Source organism: Apis florea, unplaced genomic scaffold, assembly GCF_048593485.1.
Source record: "Apis florea isolate Af1SG1 unplaced genomic scaffold, ASM4859348v1 contig_3391_pilon, whole genome shotgun sequence".
Taxonomy (NCBI): Eukaryota; Metazoa; Arthropoda; class Insecta; order Hymenoptera; family Apidae; genus Apis; species Apis florea.
Window position 1 is genome coordinate 139,993 of NW_028256754.1, and position 25,384 is coordinate 165,376.

General features: G+C 19.3%; 1 protein-coding gene across 5 annotated transcripts in view; it reads left to right on the forward strand.

The window, feature by feature from the left end:
* Positions 1-25,384, forward strand: part of ckn (CRK like proto-oncogene, adaptor protein) — a 92,735-nt gene that overhangs the window by 57,747 nt on the left and 9,604 nt on the right. For 4 of the 5 annotated variants that reach the window (XM_086912568.1, XM_012492973.3, XM_086912569.1 and 1 more), the window contains 3 exons: positions 21,872-22,150; positions 23,523-23,846; positions 24,649-24,986. In XM_086912568.1, the coding sequence (XP_086768694.1) occupies positions 21,880-22,150; positions 23,523-23,846; positions 24,649-24,986 (933 nt within the window). In that variant the 5' untranslated portion in view covers positions 21,872-21,879. Of the gene's footprint in view, positions 1-21,855; positions 22,151-23,522; positions 23,847-24,648; positions 24,987-25,384 lie in introns of those variants that run through there. The other variant, XM_086912567.1, reaches the window with a different exon arrangement.

Genomic DNA, 25,384 nt, shown 5'->3' on the forward strand with positions numbered 1-25,384 from the left:
TGGTCTTCGTAATTAAAACCTGATCATGACATTTAGTAATTTTTCTATATTGTATATATTTTGTTTTAATTTTTTAATGATTTGTATTTTAGATGAATTTTACTTTGTAGCTATGGTCTGTTAATAGTTCAATTTAATAAGTATGAAAATTTATATTTTTTTCTTTTTAATGTTCATTATTTTTCTATAAAGTTTTAGCTATTATTATATTTTTTTAACTATTATATTTTTATTCATTTTTAACTACTTGAAGTTTGTTGCCTGTCTATTATTTTAGTTATTCTGTTAATAATAATAAAGTTCAATAATTTGTATTTGTATATGGAGAAAAGTTTAGATATTTAGTTGTATTAGTAATGCAACATATTTTATTTCTGTTAGTATATTATATGGATTATTAATAAATATTTCTTATAATCATGTATCTATTTGCGAATATATGTAAAAATCTATCATAGTGTCTTTTATTAATAACGGAGTTAGATTTATTTGAAATTTTTACGTCATTGTTGTTTGTAATATTTTGTTACATGTAATTATTTTTCAGTTTTGAAATTTGAATTTTTAATTGTATTGGAAACATTTTGTTGTGAATACAGCATGGACTCACACAATGACAATTTGAGCAATTTGTACACTTTATGTACACTTGTGTATATGAACTAAATTATTGATATCTGATTAAACAATTTTCGAGCGATGAACGATGTTTTTTTAGAAGTTATTTGACAGAACTCTAATGAGAACTTCATTTGAAATAGAAATTTGAAATAGAAAATAATGAACTGGATTTATTAATTCTATGTAACATTTTTAGATTTATTTTAAAATTCTTAATTGTTATTTTGATATTTTTATTGTAATTTTGATCACGCAAGTGTTTTTTTATATTTTATTTTCACATTCCGCGAAAATATATATATATATTAAAGTTATTCAAAATTTCATTTTCCACAGCATATTTTAAAAATTATATTAAAAATATATTATATTTAAAAGTTGAAATTGAACAATAGAAATATAATAATTATTTTCTTATGAATTTGAATGAAAATCAAATTTTTAAGATTTTTTTGTAACGTATACTTTTGTATTTGTTAATGTATTGTATTAATACCTTTGATTCTAATAGCTAAAACAAATGTATAAGCTATATAAAATATAATTTTATAGTTTTGCTATACAAAAATGTCGATTCAGATTTAGTTATTAAATTATAAACAATTTATTTTGTATTAAAAGAAAGACGGAATGAGATGGAAGTATGATGGTAATAGAACTATCACTTTATTTCGATCTCACTTTGATGCAAATTTCAATCGCTTATCATTTAATAAATAAGCTTCAACCAATATTTTTTTTTTTATATTTATGTGCTTATTTTGCTTTCTAAGAATTGATATCTTATACATTCAATGAGAAAATTAACTTTAATCATTTGATCATCCAAGAATTATTTTACATTTTTATTAATCAAATCCATGATACTCAAGTTCATTATGTGAATGCTAAGTTATATTTTATTTACATATGTGAACAATTGAGAAATTGCAGAATAATCGTATATTATCAGACAAGTTGTTATGAATGCATATAGTTATGTATATAGGCAGAATCCAATATACAATATACTAAAAATTTTTTATAAAACTCGAAAATTATAGCAATTGTGTTATATATAAAAGAAAAAGTTGCTTAAAATAATATGAGATTAATATTTATAATTTTTTATATTTTATAACATAAATTAATATTTGATAATTTTAAGATCAATATTAAAATTAAGTATTTATGAGGAAGGAATTAATCAGCAAATTCATTTAATAATAATATCAAATAACGCATACTATAATAGAATAAAAAAATGCAGAAGCTGAGATACGTAATAAGTAGACGGAAACACGTACAAAATCAGATACTAAATATAGGAATGCAAAAGAACAGGCAAAGAGAACACGCATAGGAAAAAGGATGTAGATTGCATTACAGTGAATGACAGCGTTGAAAGTCTGACGGCCATTATATTTGTGATATATACGTGACATGAGGACAGGCATGTGGCAAGACCATAAAAAGTAGGGATCATAGATATAGTAATTCGCAATCAATATTGATTTTGAGTAGCCAAATTTTTTACGCTTTTCTGTAATAAATTCGATGATGTCCTGCATAATTTAATTTTGTTAAATTATTAATGAATTCCAGATAGAACGAAATGAATTAAACAAAAACATATATATATAATATAAATACATAGTTACAAAAATTTTGATAATAAAAATAAATATATATAAAAATGAATATAAACACACATACTCAAAAAGAAAAATATAAATTTTATTTTTATATTTTAACAAATTATAAAATAATTTTAAATAAAATAAATCATTTCTTTAAATATACTTAAAAATATAGTGTAAAAAGCACTTATTTTTAATAAAAAGTATACATAAAAAGTTAATTAAAAATATCCTTTTTTAAATATAAATAAATAATTCATTTTATTTAAAATTTTTTTTATGAATTATTTATTAAAATATGACAAAATATATATTGTATTTTTATTTTTAGATATATTTATATTCATTTTTATTATTTTTATTATTTTTAATAGATAGATTAATTTTGTGAATAATTCTATATCAAATAATTTCGGATTCAATTTTTTTTGTTTAAAAGAAAAAGTAGATAAAAATCAATTCCGATTCATTATTTTATTGTTCAAATAGTTTTGTTGAAAGATACGCAGTATTTCTCTTATAACAGTTTTCGATTCATTATATCAATTTATTTACAAAGCATTTAGTTTATTATACACTATATTTGATTTATTGTATCCTTACTTCTAAATTTAGTGCATAAAAGTCCATTAACTTTTAAATTGGGTAAGTTTTTATGTAAAAATAAAATATAAAATTTTTTATGAAAAAGTATCATAATACATTCACGAAAATGTATATATGAAATATATCGGAAGCATATTAAATTCTTTCCAAACTAATATTTTTTAAATCTATGTTTATTAATTTTATATATATATAATATAATATACATATATATTATTACATAATATATATATATATATATATTATTACATAAAGATTTATATTATAACAATATCTATAACAATATAAAGATAAAGATATAAAGATTTTTTTTTCTAAAATTTATTCTAAGTTTGACATTTTTTTATGACAATTTTTTTATGTATGAACATTTATATTAAATTATACATTTTATAAATTTCAATGAAAATAAAAAAAAGTAGCAATTTTAGTTAAAAAAATTAGTGTTTGACTTGATATGAATTTTGTAATTGGTTTTATCTAATAGTATTCTAAATAGTTTAACATATTAACCAATATTATTATTTTTTTTAATAATCTACATTGTGCAATTATTGTGTTAGTATTCTTTTTATTTTTTATCAATTCTATTCATTGTTCATTCTAATCATTTAATTTTGTTCATTTTAAAGGAATGATCTTTTTATTTAAAAATTTTTTATTTTAGTTTTATAATTTATTTATCTAAGTATTTTCATAAATATAAAATACGTATTTCTTTATCATTTTATAAATAATAAATAAATAAATAAGTAAATTTTTTTTATATATACGTATAATATTATAAAATATATATGTAATATACAATATTACAATACTTTACATATAAATGTCAAAAATGAAAAAATTTGTTAGCTTATTCTATTAAAAATAAAAAATTTTTTAATCTGTTATATTTTACTATTTGAATGTTATATGGAATATAAGAGAAATTGAAAAAAGATATATTAAAATTTAAATATGTAAAAATATTCAATATATTAAAAATTTAAATTATCAAAATAACAATACATTTTTATTAGGATTTTTATTTTACATTTTTATTTAATATATATATTAATGAATAATGAATAAAATATTATTTTATTTATTACTATTTAAATATTTATTATATGAATAAGATTTTATTTAAATATTAAATTGTTAAATATTATAAAATTATGCAATATATTACTTATTTGATAATTAAAATAAGAAGAACTAAATAGAAAATTATTTTGTTAATATCTGAAAATGAGGTATATATTAACTTATTATATTAAATTATATTAAATATTAATTATTATATAAAACTTAAATATAATAATATATACAGCTTTGACAGAATAATAACTTATTTTTAAATCATTTTTAAGTATTTCATGCTGGTAAAAAATATTTATTCTTTATTATTCATTCTTTGTATTAGTTATGTTTAATAGTTACGTTTGTATTCAAAATTGAAAGAATGTTATAATTTGTGGAAATTGATTTCTCTCTTTCAAAGACATTTCTCACCGATAAAAAAATTGTCTCATGTATATAATTAAATTCTACATATATAAATTTTCAATAAAATCGGAACTTTTGAATAAAGTAAAATTTTTTATAATGAAAATGAATATTTTTATTTAATTGTATCTTTTTTTTAATTATTTTAAATAAATCTATTATCCAAATTGTTAATAAAAGTAACTATTAATTTTTTAACTATTAAACTATTATTATTATTTATTGTTATATCATTAAAAATTGTATGAAAAATGCCATGACCGATAAAGTTATATCAATGATATGTTATATCAATCAATTCGTAAAAAATGATATATCACCAGTATAGCCGACTGGAAAATAAAATATACTCAATATATATACCGGTATTTATATATTGGTTTGAATATATATGTATATATATATACATATACACATATATATACATATATATAAATTTTAGAAAACAGAATATTCAAAAATACTATGAATTTTTGTTTCCAATAGTCAAAAAAATAATACCAAATCATGAAAGCTTATTATTTGGTATATTTCTAAAAATAGAATTTCTATACACATATGTATATATATATTTATATATATTGATATTCATTTTCCGAATAAATACTATGAATGATTTCATTTTAGAAGCTTTAAATTGAATATTCTACCGAAAAGAATACTGCATAACTAATTTATGCATTTGACATATCATAAAAAATTTTATTTTTTTAAAGGATATTGGGGACGGCTGGTTTTTATTGCTTTTTTCTTTATATGCATATCATAAAATAACTTTTAGAAAGTCTTGTTAAAGAAGCTCGACAAAAATCTATAAGGACATCACGTATCGACAAAATGATAGTAGATAGTATTTTATTTTTTTGAAAGTCATTGGTTCAATTGCTTCTTATTACTTTAGAGTTTCATCTGCTCTTTATTATTTTTTTCATTATATACATGTCATAACATATTAATTGAAAAATTTGCAGATCTATGGAATAAAAAATAAAATATAAAACAACTATTAAAATAATAAGTAAAATTAAATACGAAATACACTTTGATTGCTAATTCCTACACAATGAGTTATTTGCCTAATAAATATTACTAAATAAAAAAACTTTTTTAATTATAATTATAATTATAAATATCTTCAAAATTATAAAAAATAATATATATATATATATAATTAAACATGGTTTATAATATGATATGATTTTTTTCATTTTTTATTAATTATTAACGTGACTAAATTTTAAAGAATAGTAAGGAATGAAAAATAAAGATATTATTTACAATTTTTTTTAATATAACTTAATATAATATAATTTAATAATAAATGATGGAATTAAGATATATGTATGGAAGTAAGATATATTATTTTAATTTTTTTTATATTATTTATATTTAATCGCGTTTCAACTTCACAATTTGCGATTTGATTAAATTATAAATATTAGAATTTACTCGAAAACTAATTATAACAAGATTTAATGCTTTTAATTTTGTTGTAGTGCCTGTCATTGACTTCTAGTTTATAGCAGAATTTGTACAAAAAATTTACGGAAATTAAACAGTTCTACTGAGAATGGTAAAAATTATATCAAATTTCGATTTAAAAAGCTGATAGAAAAAATTGAATATATTAATAAAAATATAAATAAGAAAAACTGATTGTCTTTATTTTCCGATCATTTTCAAGTAATAATCGATTAAGATAAACTAAATTAAGATAAAATATTCATAAATAAGTATACATTATTGATTAAAAGATTTATGTTCTTCATATCAATATAAGTATTTTTAAATCGAATAATCTTTCAGTAAAATGAAAATAGTCAAATACTTATATATATATATATATAATAATATGATTATATCGTAATTATAATAGTGACACTGATACTTGTAATAATATATCAGACAGAGTCAATATTATTTTAACATTTTTATTAATTAAATTTAAATGTTAATTCTTATCATTTAAAAAATGCAAATAAGTAAAAATAATTTATACTGTCTAAAATATCATTCCGCATCAAGAACAATTTAGAAAAAGTAAAAAGTTACGTTTTTTTTTCTAAATAGAAAAAGAAATCAAACTATTTAACAAAATAATCCATTTAATCCAATAAAAATTTCTTAAATTCGTTAATATTCATAATTGATATGATTTTAAATTAAAAGAAAAAAGGCAATACATATTAAAATCAAATCAATTTTTGAAATTTTAGTTTATGTGAAAAATTTTATGAATGTTCAATTCCTCGTAATAATTACATTTTGGTGTTAAAACAATAAAAATAAAAAAATCAGAAATCAATAATTCAAACTTTTTGCAAATTTTATTCAAAACTAATTTAATACAAAATTATGAATTTCGAATACAAAATATTGAATTTCATATTTTTGGATACTTTTTCTAATCCTAATTATAATTATGTTTAAAAACATAATAATGATTTTATGATCTAATGTAACAAAACTATCTTATTAATTTTAATAACTTACTATTTTATTAATTTTACCAATTTTGATTTGTAAAATATTTTATTGTAAAAAAAAAGTTTGTATATAACTTAAATATATAATATATAACAATTTAATAATTAAATATAATTGAAATTTGTTAGAGAATTGATATATTGAGATGATATACTTTTAAATGAAATAATTTTGAATCAATTTCAAAAATCAAAATATAAAAATTGAATGAAAATAGAAATTGAAAATAAAGTTATCTTATTCTATTTATTTTATCCAATATAATTGTTTGTAATTTAATAATAATAAATGAACCGTAATTAACATTTTTGTATACTGTAATTTCATTTTATATTCAATTCTCCAAAGGTATCTTATGAATATATCAACATTTTGTATAAAAAATCACATAATAATTTCATTATACACTGGATAACGAAAGTATTCGAATGTTTACATTTACAATTTTTGATGAACGAAATATATTTGTTAAAGCAACTTGTTTAAGATAATGAGAGGTGTATAATAGAAGGAAAATTTCAAGATTATATTAGCAAAATTTGAAAATGATTTATCAATTTTTTCAATAGTTATAATACATTTATTATAAACACACATCGTTAGTATTAGTTAGTATTAGGTTACAAAAGTATTCCCATGCTTCATATATGCAGTATTATTTAACATAAATATTTTGTTGGACCATCTTTGGTGGTACTAATTTATCTCAATCGATGTTCCATACTATGGATCAATGATTTTGTAAAATTACAATCGATGGAATTCCATATTTCTATAATTTTTTTCTTTAGGCATCTGCTTTGAAGATATTTGAAATTTATTTAATTTTTTTCCTATTTCAGTCTATAAAATTTTGATGGGATTTATATCTGATAGAATACTTAATATATAATATAAATATATATAATATATAAAATATATTATATACGATCCATTTTTTTCACGATCTGCGTTGTATGTTTAGGATCGTTGTCCTGTTGAAAGTAGAAGTCCTCCTAGTTTATGGGTGGTATCTTTAAGATTGTTTTTTATAATACCTAGAGATTTGTATTTATCAAGTATTTATCAATTGTATTTCATCAATAAATACTACAATTACTATTATACATACTAAATTTCCTGTACTACTAACTGCCATGCAATTCCATGCATACCATGACTGAATCACTGTGTTTTATTGTTGGACAATTCCATAGTTGGTCTTTTCCATACATTATTTCGCCTATCCAAATTAAAAATATTATACTTAAACAGAAAATATTATTTTTTCCCAAAAACTCTCATTATCTTTTGTTACAAATTGACTTTTATAAAAGTCAATCTCTTCTTTTGATTTTGTTTATTAATATATTTCTTCTACTTTCTTCTTGGTGTTCTACCATGAAAATTATTATTTCGTAAGACTTATCAACATAATTGGGGATAAACATCTTTGTCAAACATTTCCGACATCATACTTGAAAGTGTAAATACAGATATAATAAGATTTTTTTTTTTACTTTGCGAATAATAACTTTTTCCTCTCTTTCAGTAATTTTTTTTTAATTTTTAATTTTAATTTTTAATTTCCTTTTTAATTTTCGATCTGAATGAGCTTTATTCACAATTGTTTTTTCAGTTTTTGATTTTTTTATATAGTATACCATAGATTTACTTCTACCAGTTTTACTTTTACAATTTTTGCTATCTCATTATATGATTTCCCATCCTTATGTAGTCGAAGGAGAGTTCACACTTTTGTATTTTAGACTTTTTCGAATTCATTTTAAATATTATACCTCACACTTTTCTATTATCGTTAATAAAATGATAATTTGACATCAACTGAACGTAAAAATAATCTCACTTATTTCTGATTTATATTTTTGATTTGAAATGTTTAAAAACCAATCGAATATTGGAATACTTTTCTAATTTATTAACGATGCATGTTTATAATAAATCTATTATAATTATTACGCAAATTGGAGAATCATTTTCAAATTTTGCTGACATAATCTTTCTAAATTTTTCTCCTATTATACACTTCTTATTTTGAACAATTTGTTTTAACATATATATTTCATTCATCAAAAATTGTAAATGTAAACATTCGAATACTTTCGTTATCCGCTGTGTATATAAAAGTATCAGTTGTTTGATAATAATATCTCTTCTTTACGCTTATAAATAATAGAGCGAAAAGGAAAATTAAATACATCCGAAAAGATATTTATCATGATTGAAGTATCTCTGATAAATTCGTTACATAAATATTTTTATTATTTTATTTTTGCGCTAAATAACATTCTTTAATTATATTTTCGACAAAATTCTTTAAAATATTTTTCTTTTTCTTATTTACCATTTAAACAACATTGAAATCGAATTTCTAAGTCTTCATACACATATTGAAACATATGTATATATGCATTAACTCAAGCGATGAGTTTAATTTAATGGCTCACATAAAATTGAACCATCATTTTATCATTTCCAGTCTTGTTAAATCCATTATTTTTAAATTGATACACATACACACACATACGCACACACGCACACTCATATTTCAATATATATAGAAACTTTTAGAAATGTGAATTTAATTTTCTTTAAATAGCGAGAAGAAAAAAGAAAAAATTGAAATGGAAGAAAGATAGATATATACATATACATATCTATGTATTACATAATAAATTTTTGTTGTATTCTGGTCAAAAAAAGCAAACAAATTATGAATAAACTATGAATTCGAAAACTAATGAAAATGTAATATTTTTTTTTCAACTTTTTCTTCATTGAGTTGTGATCCATAATTCCTTTAAAATTTTTTATCTTTATGATGAATAAAATACATTACAAAAAAAAATTTATCTTGAATTTCATTTTTATATGTATTTTTATTTACAGATAATTTTTACAATTATTATTTTATTACAGATAATAATTTTATTTACTGATTCAAAGATATAAAATTACGCTATAATCTTTTTTATATATCTTATACTTATCTATAATATATACATATTTTATATTTTATACACTTTGATTTGAAAAGAAAAATAATGTTATCTAGGACTATTGATGAAATAATATCTTTTTTTAAGAAAAATGTAATTTGCATTTAATTATATAAATTAAAAAATCTATGTATAAATATTACATATAAGATTTAAACATATTTAAATATAAAATAAATTCTCTAAATGTTTTATTCAATTAAGTCATGAAGATTAAATATTATTAAATTAATTCTTTAAATGTTTTATTATCAGTAATAATGTCATACCAAACTGTACGTGTCAATATATTACTTTTTTTTTTTTAAAACAATCGTTACATAACTAAAGAAGATATTTGCAAGCGAATCCTCCCATATTAAAATCTTTCCAATCAGAATTATTTATATATCTACTATATTGTATTTTTTATTAATAAATAGTTTAATTTTTTGTATATTAACTCAAATTTGACTCAATCATGATATAATCAATATTGCTCAATTCCAATTATTTTATAATAATAGTATTTCGTTACATTTTTTATATCTTTTGTTATAATTTTTTTTAATTATGTGTTCTATACTGTAATAAGAACGCGCGACATATCATAAATATTTCTCGATTAAAATTGTGTATATGCAACAATAATTTTGAATATTTAATAAATAAAATATGTATTCTAGTTTAATAATCATTTCATATGAATAAAAGTTATTCAAAAAATAAAAAATTATTAATTATGCTACTGCATTTAAAAAATATGAGAAGAATTTTATTTCTAACACACTCCTTTTTCAAATTATTTATGTATTTTAGATAATAATCTTCTTATGTATCTCATATAAAAAAAAAGAAAAGTAAATCAATATTTGCAATATTTGCAAATGTTAAAAATAAAATAAATATAAATATTTTATGTGATTATATTTTGTATATTTATGTATATCTTCAAAAACATAAGGAATAGAATATATTATAATATTATCTTACCTTTATAATTAGAATTTTTGTTTAAATTAATAAAATTATTTTTCTATATTATATAAAATATATATAAAATATATTACAAACATATATGTGATTTTTTAATTTAATTGATAAAAATGAATCGTTTTATTTGTTATACACTCTATATTTTTGTGAAATTATACGAAGAATATTAAATATATATATTGTACTTTTATAAATTATTAAAATTATAAAAATTATAATGGATAAATATATATAAATACATATATGTTTATCACATTAAAACAAACATTTATTTAAACATTTATTACAGACTATTAATTAGAAAATTTTCATTTTACAACATTAATAATGATAAATTTAGAATAATATAAAAAATTTGTATAGATATAATCTTATTTGAAAAATTGTATTTTATAAATAATATCTAAAATCTGAAATAATGATTTCTCAGAATCCATACATTACAAATATATTTTCTGATTATCGTTGCTATTTTTAAATTACAATTTTTAATTATTCAATTATTTATTTTAATATTATTATATTGCTATGTTTCATAGAATATTTCATTATCGCAATCATTCTGCAGATAAAATCTGTGATTTTTTAAAATTTTTCTTATTTTATGAAATGAAGATTATTTAAATATTATAAAAAATTGTAATTTGAAAAGAATAAGAAATATTCTATAATAAAAATTCAAACATAATAAAAAATTAATTATCATTATTATCGGAAATAAATACTATTGATATCAATTTTTATTCAATTTTTATTTGAATAAATGAATTATTTTATAAATTATTATTTATTATTATTTAATTGATAATTGATAATTATTAGTTATAAATAATTATTAATTATTTATAGAAGTTACAGGAAGAATTATAATAAAGAAATATAGTTAGAATTGTTATTTTATTAAATTATAGATTTTTATTTTATTTAATTTTATTTATACATCGTTACTCTGTTATTTTATTTGAATATATTTATTTGAATATTTATTGTAGATATTTGAATTATTTTAACATTTTTTATTTTATTTAATATTTAAATATCATATATATTGAATAAATTCAATATAATATGATTTCATTATGAATATATAAAACATATTTTTCTGTAGTTTTTTTACGTGAAATTATCATTATCTAATATTCTTTAATAAAAACTTGTTTTTTTTAATTTTTAAATCCAGAAATTTTTCTTTTCACACTTTTTGATTTTGATTTGATTTGATTTTTTCTATGGAATATTTAATTATTTATTTGTTATTATAATAAAACATTTACCAAATAAATCATTTAAAAATAATTTATTTTAAAATAAAATTTTAGAATTTTAAAAACATTTCTACAATTTATTCGAAGAAATTATTTAATCTTTTTATTTGCTATTTTTAATTCTTAGTTTCAATATCCAATTCTGGTTTCCAATAATTTAATATCTATAAGATGGAAAAAATATAAAAATATAAACATATCGAAACTTGAATAAAAAGAACCGAAACACTTTGAACATAGAATAGAAACGATCGATGCTAAACAACCGGATGCATATCAAAGGAACTCAAAGATGTAATATAAACGATAACAATATAATCATCAAACCTATATAAAATCAATCTATCTAATTTTGTTTGCTATAAGTTGATGATCATTGAAATTAGAAAACTGAAGCTGTATAACAAAAATAAAATTAATAAAATAAAATAAAATTAATAAATGTTAAGGACAGAGCTTGTGAAGCGGTCAGATCTGGCCCTTATTTTCAACAGTTCAATAATACCTTCAATAGTCTAACAATAATTAATGAGGGAATTAAATAAAGATACCACAGCAACAGCCACTTTACAAGTCACACTTGCACGCCATACGACAGACCACTGTGGAAGTGAGTGCGAAGGTCTTGATCCTCACGCGCTGCGACGTGACTCCTCGAGAGCCCATTTGATCCGCCCTCCAACGCGACGATTGGTTCCTTCAACTCCTCTCTGTGTGCATTTTCACGAAAAGGCAAGAATTGGGAAAAAAACCAAGGCTCGTGATAGTCTTGCAGTTGAGTTAGAATAGAAATAAAAGATTGGACAGAAATAGAATTCAGCAACGATACAGTTTACATCAAAATACAGTTAGAATCATTATAGTTAGCCGCAAAGAGTTGAAGTACCACCATTCATTCATTAAGAGCTCATAATATAAACAATTATATAGTCTCTACCATAGTATGGTCCTCCGAGCAATAATATTAGTTTAGGCACATTTGTACAATATCCAGTGGTTCACGTTTTCGATTCGAACAATTAATCTTAAGACTTGTAATTAATAATCTTATTTAACATTTCTACCGTATTGCGGATACTTAGAAAATAAATTAAAGATATAATATAAATTATAATACTTTATTTAAATATGGAATATTCATATATTGAAAACTATATAAATAAAGAATCATCTATTAAATAATTATTTATTATTTTTAAATAGTTATCTATAATGAATTATTTTCGAATAATTATATAATAAATAATGAAAATAAATATCCACAGATTAAATAATATATATAATAATAAAATTATAAATATGCTATATTTAATGTATTGCATTTTATAATTTATTATTCTATTAAATTAATGTACAGTGGTTAACGAAAGTATTCGAATGTTTACATTTACAATTTTTGATGAACGAATTATATATGCATATATTAAAGCATTGTTTTAAAATAACAAGAAGTGTATAATAGGAGAAAAATTTAGAAAAATTATATCAGCAAAATTTGAAAATGATTCACCAATTTTTGCAATAGTTATAATACATTTATTATAAACACGCACCGTTAATAAGTTAGAAAAGTATTGCAATATTCGATTGAATGGTTTTTAAACATTTCAAATCAGAAATATAAGTGAGATTATTTTTACGTTTAGTTGATGTCAAATTATCATTTCATTAACGATAATATAAAAGTGTGCGGTGTAATATTCAAAATGAATTCGAAAAAGTCTAAACACAAAAGTGTGAACAAGAAACTCTCTTTCGACTACATAAGGATGGGAAATCATATAATGAGATAGCAAAAATTGTAAAAGTAAAACTTGTAGAAGTAAATCTATGGTATATTATATCATAAAAAAATCAAAAACTGAAGAAACAATTGTGAATAAAGTTCATTCAGATCGACCAAGAAAATTAACTGAAAGAGAGGAAAAAGTTATTATTCGCAAAGTAAAAAAGAAATTTTATTATATCTGCATTTACACTTTCAAGTATGATGTCGGAAATATTTGACAAAGATGTTCATCCTCAATTATGTTAATTTGTTTTACGAAATAATAATTTTCATGGTAGAACACCAAGAAGAAAGTAGAAGAAATATATCAATAAACAAAATCAAAAGAAGAGATTGACTTTTATAAAAGTCAATTTGTAACAAAAGATAATGAGAGTTTTTGGGAAAAAATAATATTTTCTGTTTAAGTATAATATTTTTAATTTGGATAAGCGAAATAATGTATGGAAAAGACCAACTATGGAAATGCCCAACAATAAAACACAGTGATTCAGTCATGGTATGCATGGAATTGCATGGCAGTTAGTAGTACAGGAAATTTAGTATGTATAATAGTAATTGTAGTATTTATTGATGAAATACAATTGATAAATACTTGATAAATACAAATCTCTAGATATTATAAAAAACAATCATAAAGATACCACCCATAAACTAGGAAGACTTCTACTTTCAATAGGACAACGATCCTAAACATACAACGCAGATCGTGAAAAAAATGGATCGTATATAATATATTTTATATATTATATATATTTATATTATATATTAAATATTCTATCAGATATAAATCCCATCAAAATTTTATAGACTGAAATAGGAAAAAAATTAAATAAATTTCAAATATCTTCAAAGCAGATGCCTAAAGAAAAAAATTATAGAAATATGGAATTCCATCGATTGTAATTTTACAAAATCATTGGTCCATAGTATGGAACATCGATTGAGACAAATTAGTACCACCAAAGATGGTCCAACAAAATATTTATGTTAAATAATACTGCATATATGAAGCATGGGAATACTTTTGTAACCTAACTAATACTAACGATGTGTGTTTATAATAAATGTATTATAACTATTGCAAAAATTAATAAATCATTTTCAAATTTTGCTGATATAATCTTGAGATTTTCCTTCTATTACACACCTCTCATTGTCTTAAACAAGTTCTTTTGACATATATATTTCGTTCATCAAAAATTGTAAATGTAAGCGTTCAAATACTTTCGTTACCCACTAAGTTATATAGAATCCTTGAGTTTTTCCTGATATTATCTGATATATTATTTGGTGCATTACAATGGAATATATAATAATAGATATAATAATAGAATAACTATATATCATAATAAATGCTATTTTTATTGCATTCTGATCAAAAAATCTAAGCAAATTATAAATAAATATGAATTCGAAAACTAATGAAAATTTAATTTTTTTTTCAAAAGATTGAATTATGATCCATAATTCAATTAAAATTTTTTATCTTTGTAATGATTTTGAATTTCAATTGAATGTTAATTTTTACACAATTTTTTATTTACAAATATTTACCAATTCAGAGGTTGAATCACGTTATAATATTTTTTTTTATATTTATTTTTTATATCTAAAAATATATAAAGATATATATAGATCTTACATGGAAATGTCAAATGTCATATATGCCAAAATAAAACAAATCCACATCGAAAAAGAAAAAAGTGCATTTGATTTATCAAAATAAAGTTTCTTAAAATAAACTTCTTTTATATAAATTATTAAGTCGATGTAGATTTATGGGATAGAATTATAAAGTATAATAGCTAAAACTCACATAACTAAATTTGCAATCTATTATATTCAGAATAGAAAAAGATCATTTTTATTATACAATTAATTCATCAAAGAATAATAAAATATATTTAAATTTATTTTTATATTGCATTGAAACTTTCTCAATATATACTATGAAAAATATTTATTACTTTTTAATATTATATTTTATCCAAAATTTTTAAATAAAATATAATTAAATATATTTTATCATATTTAATTATATTTATTATATTTAATTATATTATACATAAATACGGCTAAAAATAATATGAGAAGAAAATAATTATTTAACATTTATGTCATTTATAAAAATCTATAATTTAGTTTTACAATTATAATTAGTATGGAAAAATTAAGGGAAGCCAATTGAAAGTAATGAACTTTTATTTATATTTTTAAAACAAATGAGATCAGTTTATAGCTACATATTTCTTTTATAAACATGCCAAGTGTTGGTAACTTTGCTCCATGCAATCTTGAACAAATATCAGAACGAAATTCGATATACATTTCCAGTATCAACGAGGTTCAAGCAACTTTGAAATCGTTATCAAGAAGAAGGCAATGATTTTCTTCTGAATATCATCACATATGATAAGAATTGGATTCAAAAGAAAAAATGCAGAATATAGAATAAAAATCTATTTATTTAAAAAATATTTTGAAGTTAGCGAATTCACGTTTTTTGAAATGCGAATTAGATTTATTTCATCGAATATTTTTAATTGTATAAATTTTTAATTGTCAAAGAATTATGAATATTGAATATATCAAGATGTATTCAAGATCTTAATGTATTTGTGAAAAAATATGTATATTGAATTCGGAATTTAGCTAACATGATATTGCTACAATAATACTCAACTATATGGATATATAATGGATATACGTACATAAATGGAACGCTGAAATCAAAACAAAAATGACATCTTTCGTAAAAAATAAATTCTATAATAGATAATTCTTCGTTGACGAAATGAAGAAATTTGTTATGTGTTAATAAGAAAATATCCATAATTATAAAAAATAAATACGGTTGAAAAATAATTATTATATAATTAATAAATTGTATTTTCATTTTTTTTTTATTTCATTTCGATAAATGCTTTCGTTTTTGAAATGCAGACAAAAAATTATTATTTTTCAGCCGAATCTTGTATTTATATAGTTTTATGTAAATATATTATGAATATTGTTGTTTTTCAAAATATCAATATAATTAAACGAGAATTTTTATTTCTACATATTATTTCAAGTAAAATATATATATGAAAGTTTTCTTTATTTTACTTAATTTACTTAATTTACTTAATTTACTTAATTTATGTAATACAAACACAGATCAGTATTTCCAGAAATATATATAATATTTTAAATATTAAATTTTAAAACGTAAAATTTTTGTACAAATTCTGCAAATTATTATGTTTTTAAATATTTCAAATGTTATATTTCAGTTTAATCTTTGATTAAAAAGAAAAGATATATTACTTGATTTAAATATTACATATTATATAATACAATTTCCACGCTTCAACGAACGAACAAAAACCTAAAGATTTATTGAAGATAATCTATGGAATTTAAGACTAATAAATCTGCAAGATTCGAAGGCTTATAAAGAAAACTATCTAAAACTATTGTATTATTGTTGCAATTTTAATATGGATATCGGAAATGATGAAAATTTTACTAATGTTAATTATATATTAAAAATTAAAATACATTAATAGCATATTTAACTATAAAAAAATTTATATTTATGTAATTGCTGTTATTCTTAGATATATAGAACATACATAAATATATAAAATAGAGTTTTATTAGTATTTATATTTATAAATATCAATATTTCACAAATATTATCTTACACACGTTTCTTTTGCACTAATTATAAATAATTATATATTCCATCCTCTATTTTTATAAATATACGTTTACGATATTATATTATATTTCTTTTTTTGTGAACATTATAGATATATTTTTTATATTTTATATTTGTCTTTTTAAACATTTCATATGCATTAATCTAAAAATGATATTCAATTTTGAAATGAATTTAAGAAATTTTTAATATCGATATTTTCGAATTTGATAATTATTTATAGAAAAGTACTATTCTTCTTCGATTTAGATGTTTTTTTAACATGTTATTCAAGTTATCATTTTAATTAATGTTGTTAAACTTTCACTTAATAATTATAGTTTATTAATAGAAAATTCTTTTTCGAATTAGAAAAGTTTAGATTAAAATAGGTTAAGTTAAGTTACTTAGATCAGTCAAATTTTTATTGCTAAACAGCTGATAGTTATCTTACAACGATGAAAAGAACAAAATTACGAAAACTAGCTAAAATACAAACTATCAAATTAGCTAAATTTTTATTTAATTTTGATATGAAATTCAATTGATTAATTCAAAATTAAATTAATAAATATAAATTAATTCATATCAAATAAAAATTTATTTGATTTCTGACTTGAAAGTTTATTTTGATTAAATTAAATTAATTTGTTTTGATTAAAATAGATTTTGGTTAGGTCTTTTTTAATCTCTAATCTTAATTGCTATAAAGTGATCGGCTATTAATTATCTGTAACAATAAATTTGATTAAGATTAAAATCTAATTTAATGTAAATTGTTTTGGAGGAACATTTTTATTAATAATTTTTTAATAAAAATTATTGCCAAATAAAACTTTATAAGATTACTTATGATAATCTTAACATATTAAAAAATTATCGAGATTAGAAGATAGTAGTTTTTTGTAAATATTTATTTTGAATTTTATTCTCAGCTTTACTAGCAATTAAAGATTATTTTCAATGAAAAAATTAGTAAAATAATTTTATAACATTTCACTGCTAAATTATAATCTGTTATTATAAAAATAACAAATTTGTAAATAAATGTTTGGAAAAATGATGATAAAAAAATGATAGTAATAAAATTAACATTCAAATGAATTATTTTCAATATTTGTTCAGAATAATTCTAGTCAAATTGTTTTTATAAATAGTTTAAATCTTTTAAGTCTTCTAATTATTAGATTGTTATTTAAATTCGGTGCTAGTTTATTGAAATAAGTTTTGATTCTTTTTCTACTTTTTCTACTTAATTTGTATTATATTTTGTTTACGTTGGAATTCCTTCTTAATAAATAATTTGATATCTATAGGTTTCTGCGAAGCCACATTTATAATCTATCACAAAGCAATGAAGAAAAAGTAAGAATAATTTTTAGTTAAAAAAATTAATTTTTCAATTTAATTCCACTTTATTTTTTGTTATTAATTTTTTTTTAAATAAATTTTGTTTTTTAATTATTTTTGTAATATAATTAAAATTGAAATTGAAAAATAAACGATTTCAATCTAAGTTTGATATTTTATAAAATGAAAACAAAGCAATACAATTCAAAAACTATTTTTGAATAATTAGATTATATATAATTATATACAATTTTTTGAATAATTAAATTATATATAATTAATAATTTTTTTAATAATTAATGAACATATTAAATTAATATTATTAAATATTAAATTTTTAAAAAAATTACTTTGAAAGAATAAAATGAAATAATATATAAAAAAATTTTTATTATATTTTTTTAATTTTAATTTTAATATATTTTTATCTTATATTTTTATTATATCTTACTTTTTTTCCAATTTCATCGTTGTCATGCAAATAATAATAATTTAAAATATTTATTATAATAAAACTGTAACTTCTCATATTTTATTAAATTAAAACTTTTTGATTACTAAGAAAATTGATTTATTCTTACTTTACTATCGTTCTTTTTATTGTTTTTAGGTATTTATAAGTTTTATTTTTTACAAATGGATTAATAAAATATAATATAATTGCTTTTCATTAAAAAAAAATTTATTTGGTTAACTAATATTTTGTACAAAATTAAATGTCACAGGTAGCCCTCAATTTGAAATTTTTTTTTGATAATTTCCATTATTGTATGAAAATTTCTTAATTATTACATTGAAATAATAAAATAAAACCTAATATCTGAAATCTAATTTATATTTTTTCAAAATTCCATTAATCAAAATAATTGATTTTATATAAATTCCTTTCTTACATATATTTTAATTAGATTATTTAAAGAAAACTAGCATGGAAATTGATAATTAATTATACTTAATTATTAATATCTAATTATTAATTATAAAATTTAATCATTAAATCATATTTTAATATATAATTTAGATTAAAATAAATATATATAATAGATCCCAATCTGAAATTTTTTTTAAATCTTATTATCATTAAAGTATATTTCAAATAAATTATTCATAAAAATTTAATTATTAAATACAAGAAATTTTTTGTAGAAACTTTTTTATTTTATATATTTTTTTATAATAAATATTTATTATTATAAAAATACTGATTAAAAATGTACCAAGATTTTTCGAATGCATTCTTGATCCAATACGATCATATTGCGAGCTTAACTTGCTCAAGTAACCTACTTTGAATGCTTTCTCTGATGTATAATTTTAATGAATTGTAACTTGAGGGAAAAAAACATTAATGAGATCTAATAGTAATATTTTTTTATTATATATTGCATTAATGTAAATTATTAAATCTTAATTAATTATTTTAAAAAATATCTTTTATATAAAATGATTTATTATATTAAATATATTATTAAATAATGTATATATTATTTCTTCTAATTCTACTTTAAAATAAATTTTTTAATAATTTAGTTTTTATTTTTAAAGTATTCGCAAGATGTTCAAAATTTTATAAACATTTATTTGCAACATATAAAGTAGATCACTTAACATAATTATTTTTACTTTTTTTTTATTAATGAATTAATGAATTAATCATTATTTTTTTTAAATTTAAATTAGATTATACAATTTCGAAGGACTTCAAAGATATTTCTATTCGATTTTTTTATTTTTTTTTAAAAACAATTTTTTCAATTTATATTTAATTTTATTATGTATATATAATCTTATAATTCTTTTTTATTAAAAAAAACAAGTATTTTTTTATTTTCGATCTTGTTGAATTTCTGATAGATGTAAAAAATTATAAAATTATATGTAAATAAATTAAAGATATTCTTGTATAAAAAAAACAAATTAATACTATTTATTATTTAACGAAAAATATAAAAAATTAATTATCATCATCTTAGGATTTCTCAACAGTTCTTATTTCTTTTAAATATAAATTACATGAATAATATAATTTTTATGTTAATTTATTTAATAAATGACATTAAAAAAAAGAAAAAAAAATATTGTTCGATTAATACGAGATAATAAATAAAAATATACAGTTTAGAATTGTATATTCGCACATATTCTATACTAAGCACATATTGAAAGAGAAATATATAATTATAGTATATAATTGATAAACGATAATATTATATTCGATTACAATATTGAATTCTTTTATATAATTCCTTTTATAAAATTTTATTCAAAATATTGAAAACAATTTATTTATTTTTTTTTTAAATTAGATTTTGATTATTCAAAACTTATTTTAAACTTTAGAACATAGATTAACTTCAGTTTTATTTTTCGAATTGAATATTTAGTAATAATTTCCTTTTGGAAAATTTTGTTTTATTTTTACATTGTTTATATTTTATATTATATTTTATATTTTATATTATATAATATATTATATAATATATTATATATATTTTATATTATATAATATAATATTTATTAAAATTGAAAAAATATTTATTAAAATTGAATATCTATATTTAGAATGCTAAATTTTAAAAAACCAGAGATAAATTCTAGTGATTCGGTTTTGATTTTAAATACATTTTTCGAATTTGAAATCATAAGGTTAATGTTTTTTAATATCGCATTATTTATAATAGATAAAATTTTAATCGATTAATTAATAACAACAATAATTAAGATACTTATATTACATGATCCATACTGTAATTGAACTTACGCTATTGTTTTCTTTTTTACATATATGTGTCTCCTATGAATAAGATATCTCATATTGTATTTTATAGTTCCTCTTAACAGTTAAACTTTTAACTGCTTCTTGAAGTATCATATAATTTTCATAAATGCAATTAAATTTATAAAAAGTATTGTATATAATGTTGATGACAGCAAGGTGTATCATATTGAATAATGAACTAACGAAATGAATTTGTGCGCAGTTGGCGGCATGAATCGGCCGTCCAAAGCTGTGACCCAAGCAAAGAAAGTGGCACCACCAGCTGTACCCGATGTATTTCGACATTCTGGCTCTTCTTTCGGTTCTGCTGGATACGCAAGCAGTGAAGATAGTTGTTTCCTGCCCGGAAGTGGACCAGGCGGAACAACCGACGAAGGTTCTTACGGTGTGCCATCTGGGAAAAGTCCGGGGCCTATTTTTACCCATCCTGGGTTTGCGTTTCCACCAGTTGTTGGCAAATATGCCCATGCCGAGGATCAAGGTGTGATGTTTATAAAATTATTGTTTTATTAAAACTGATAATATACTTACACATTGATTACATGTTTATGATAATTTGTTATTTATTTATCATTTATCATCCTCAGATTATATTTTCATTCATGTCCTATCTCAAGAACATATATTTTCTTTTTTTTCGATTTTTATTATATATAATAATAAGTTTATAAATAATAAGTTTATTTCTAAAAGATATCTTTGATATTGATAAAAATTAAGAAACAAACTAATTATTTGCAAATATATTTAAATCTCTCATTTCTAAAATGAATAAATTGAAACTAAAAATAATATAAGACGATAACAATTCATATATCAATAAATAATAAGTTTTTTCGAATATACATAAAAAGTAAAAATAATAAATATAAACAAATTTGAGAAAGATTAGTTTATTTTTTAATTTTTGTCAGTAAGAGTATATTTCAATTATTAATGATTACTTTGACTGTCAATATAAATAAATATTTTTCTTTTGTTAGATATTTTATTTATAAGATAAATATTTTTATATAAACATTTGTTATTAAAATTTATTGTTTTTTTAAGAAATAAAATATGAATCATTTTTAATGATATGTATAAATTATAACAAAACTATTAAAATATTAAATATATTTTAATATGAATATATTCTAATTTAAAATAAATGTATAAAGATGAATTTAATAGAATTTAAAATAATAATTTTAATAAAATTTAAAATAAAAAATTTAGTTTTAACAAATAAATTATTTAAATTAAATACCATTGTATAAAAATAAAAATGCAAAATTATTATTTTTATATTTTTTATAATTTTAAATTCTAATTTTTTTATATCTATTAATATTAACTACCAGAGGATTTGATACTGATACAAAACATGAATTACTGCTTTGTTTGAATTTATTAAAAATAATTATTATAGTTTTATTTAATTGAAATAATTTAATTAAAATTTTATTTAAAAAAAAATAGTTTCTATTTTGTTTTTTTAAAATCAGAGAGAAATGTTCTGTTCATTATATAAAGTGATAATTTCATTTTATTTTTTATTTAACTTATAAACTTTTATTTAACTTAAACTTCTTAATGTTAAAATTTATTAAAACAAGATAAATTTTTAATGTTAAAATTTATTAAAACAAGATAAATTATTAATATTTAGAAATTATTATAATTATTATGAAAAATTAATATAAAATTAATATAACATTGGACTTTGAACTTCCGATATTATTTAGAATATTTAGCAAAATATAATTTTTTCCAATTTAGTGTCTAATTAATTGTATATATTTTTTTATATTAATTAATTATATAATAAATATTTATATTCTTTGTTGATTATTTGCATACGTTCTTTTTAGGAATCGATATGACTCAAAGTCCTGGAAGAGATAGTCCAGGTAGTTCAGGATCAGGTTCAGGTTCCAGGCATTCTACCGCTTCATTAGATTCTGGAAGAGCCTCTGGATATCATTTAGGCCCTAGAGGCCCTGGTGCTCTTGCTTCATCTCCCAGATGCTCTATAAGTTCACTTGGCAGTCATCCCGACAGACCAGCAGATCTTGACGTTGTTCATGCTTGGTTGACTGAACTCCAATTCGAGGAATACTTTCCTTTGTTTGCTTCTGCTGGTTATGATCTAGCTACTATTACACGTATGACGCCAGAAGATTTGACAGCAATAGGCAAGTATATTTTTAATCAATTTTTAAATTTATAAAACGAATTAAATAAAATATATTTTTCAAATAATATAATTTAAATTTACAAATATGTATGTATAAAACAAATTTTATGTATGTTGAAACAAATTTTATGTATTTGAAAAATAGATATAATGTAAATGAATTAAAAATATAAATTTTCTATTTTTTTTAAGGTTACAATTAAAGTTTTTTATAATGAAATTGAATGAACATATTAAAACAGTATATTATATGATTTATATTATTGTAATTTATATAATTATTTGCAATATGTCATTTATAAAGAATAATAAAGAGATTGAAATCTTATATTATATTATATTATATATATATACTAACTAAATGAATGAAAAATGAAAATTTAAAAATTTTTTTATTATAAACCTAATTTAATCTGTTTGTCTAATTTCATTGCTTGTTTACTAGGAATTGTTATATAAATAGATAAATATATAATAATATATAATACATATTTTTATTTTAATTATGAATATTTTGTAAATAAAAATTTTATATTTTATATTTCTAAATTAAACTAAAAGATATTTCTAAATATCTTATACATTCTTTCTTTTTGCTCAAGCTTAAAAAAATTAAAAAATTATTTGACATATTTATTTTTCATAATTTATTTTATGCATACTAAATTTTATTATATAAAAATATATAGTATATATCACGTATTAAATTTATATATAATATGTAATATAAATACCAACTAAATTGTTAATTAAAAACTAAATCTGTAATTATAAATATTTAAAGCTCTGTATATTTACAGGAATTAAGAAACCTAATCATCGAAAACGCTTGAAAGCGGAAATAGATAATTTAAATATAGGAGATGGTTTACCAGAGCATATTCCTGGCTCATTAGAAGAATGGCTTAGACTTTTACGACTCGAAGAATATCTTGGAGCTCTTCACCAACAGGGTATGCGTTCAGTTGAAGATGTAACAACTCTCACTTGGGAAGATCTCGAAGATATCGGTATTGTGCGTCTCGGCCATCAGAAAAAATTATTATTGGCAATTAAAAGAGTTAAAGATATTCGCGCTGGTAAACGTATACAGCCCCTTGATCTTGCACGATTACCACCACATCCTGGACAAACACAGGTAAATTAACAAAAAACGATTAAAAAAAAATAATTAAAATATTTAATTTAATATAAAAGGAGTTATGAACTTTAAGAAAATAAATAAAAGAGAGAGCTCATAGTATTCGTCAAATTAAACAAAAATTTTTTTTTTAGTCAGCATATAGCTTAAAAATAAAATTAAATATTATAAATCATACATATTATTGTGATATAAATTTTATTCAAATTTTATTCAAATTATTAAGATAAAATTGCATTTATAACTATTGTAATATATACAACTATCACGTTTTTATATATGAAATCATTCATTTTTCTCTTCTAAAATTATTAAATATATTTTAAAAATATTTCAAAAAGGAATTTAATTTTACAAGTCGAAAAGTTAATATACAATTCTTAGTTGAAGCTATT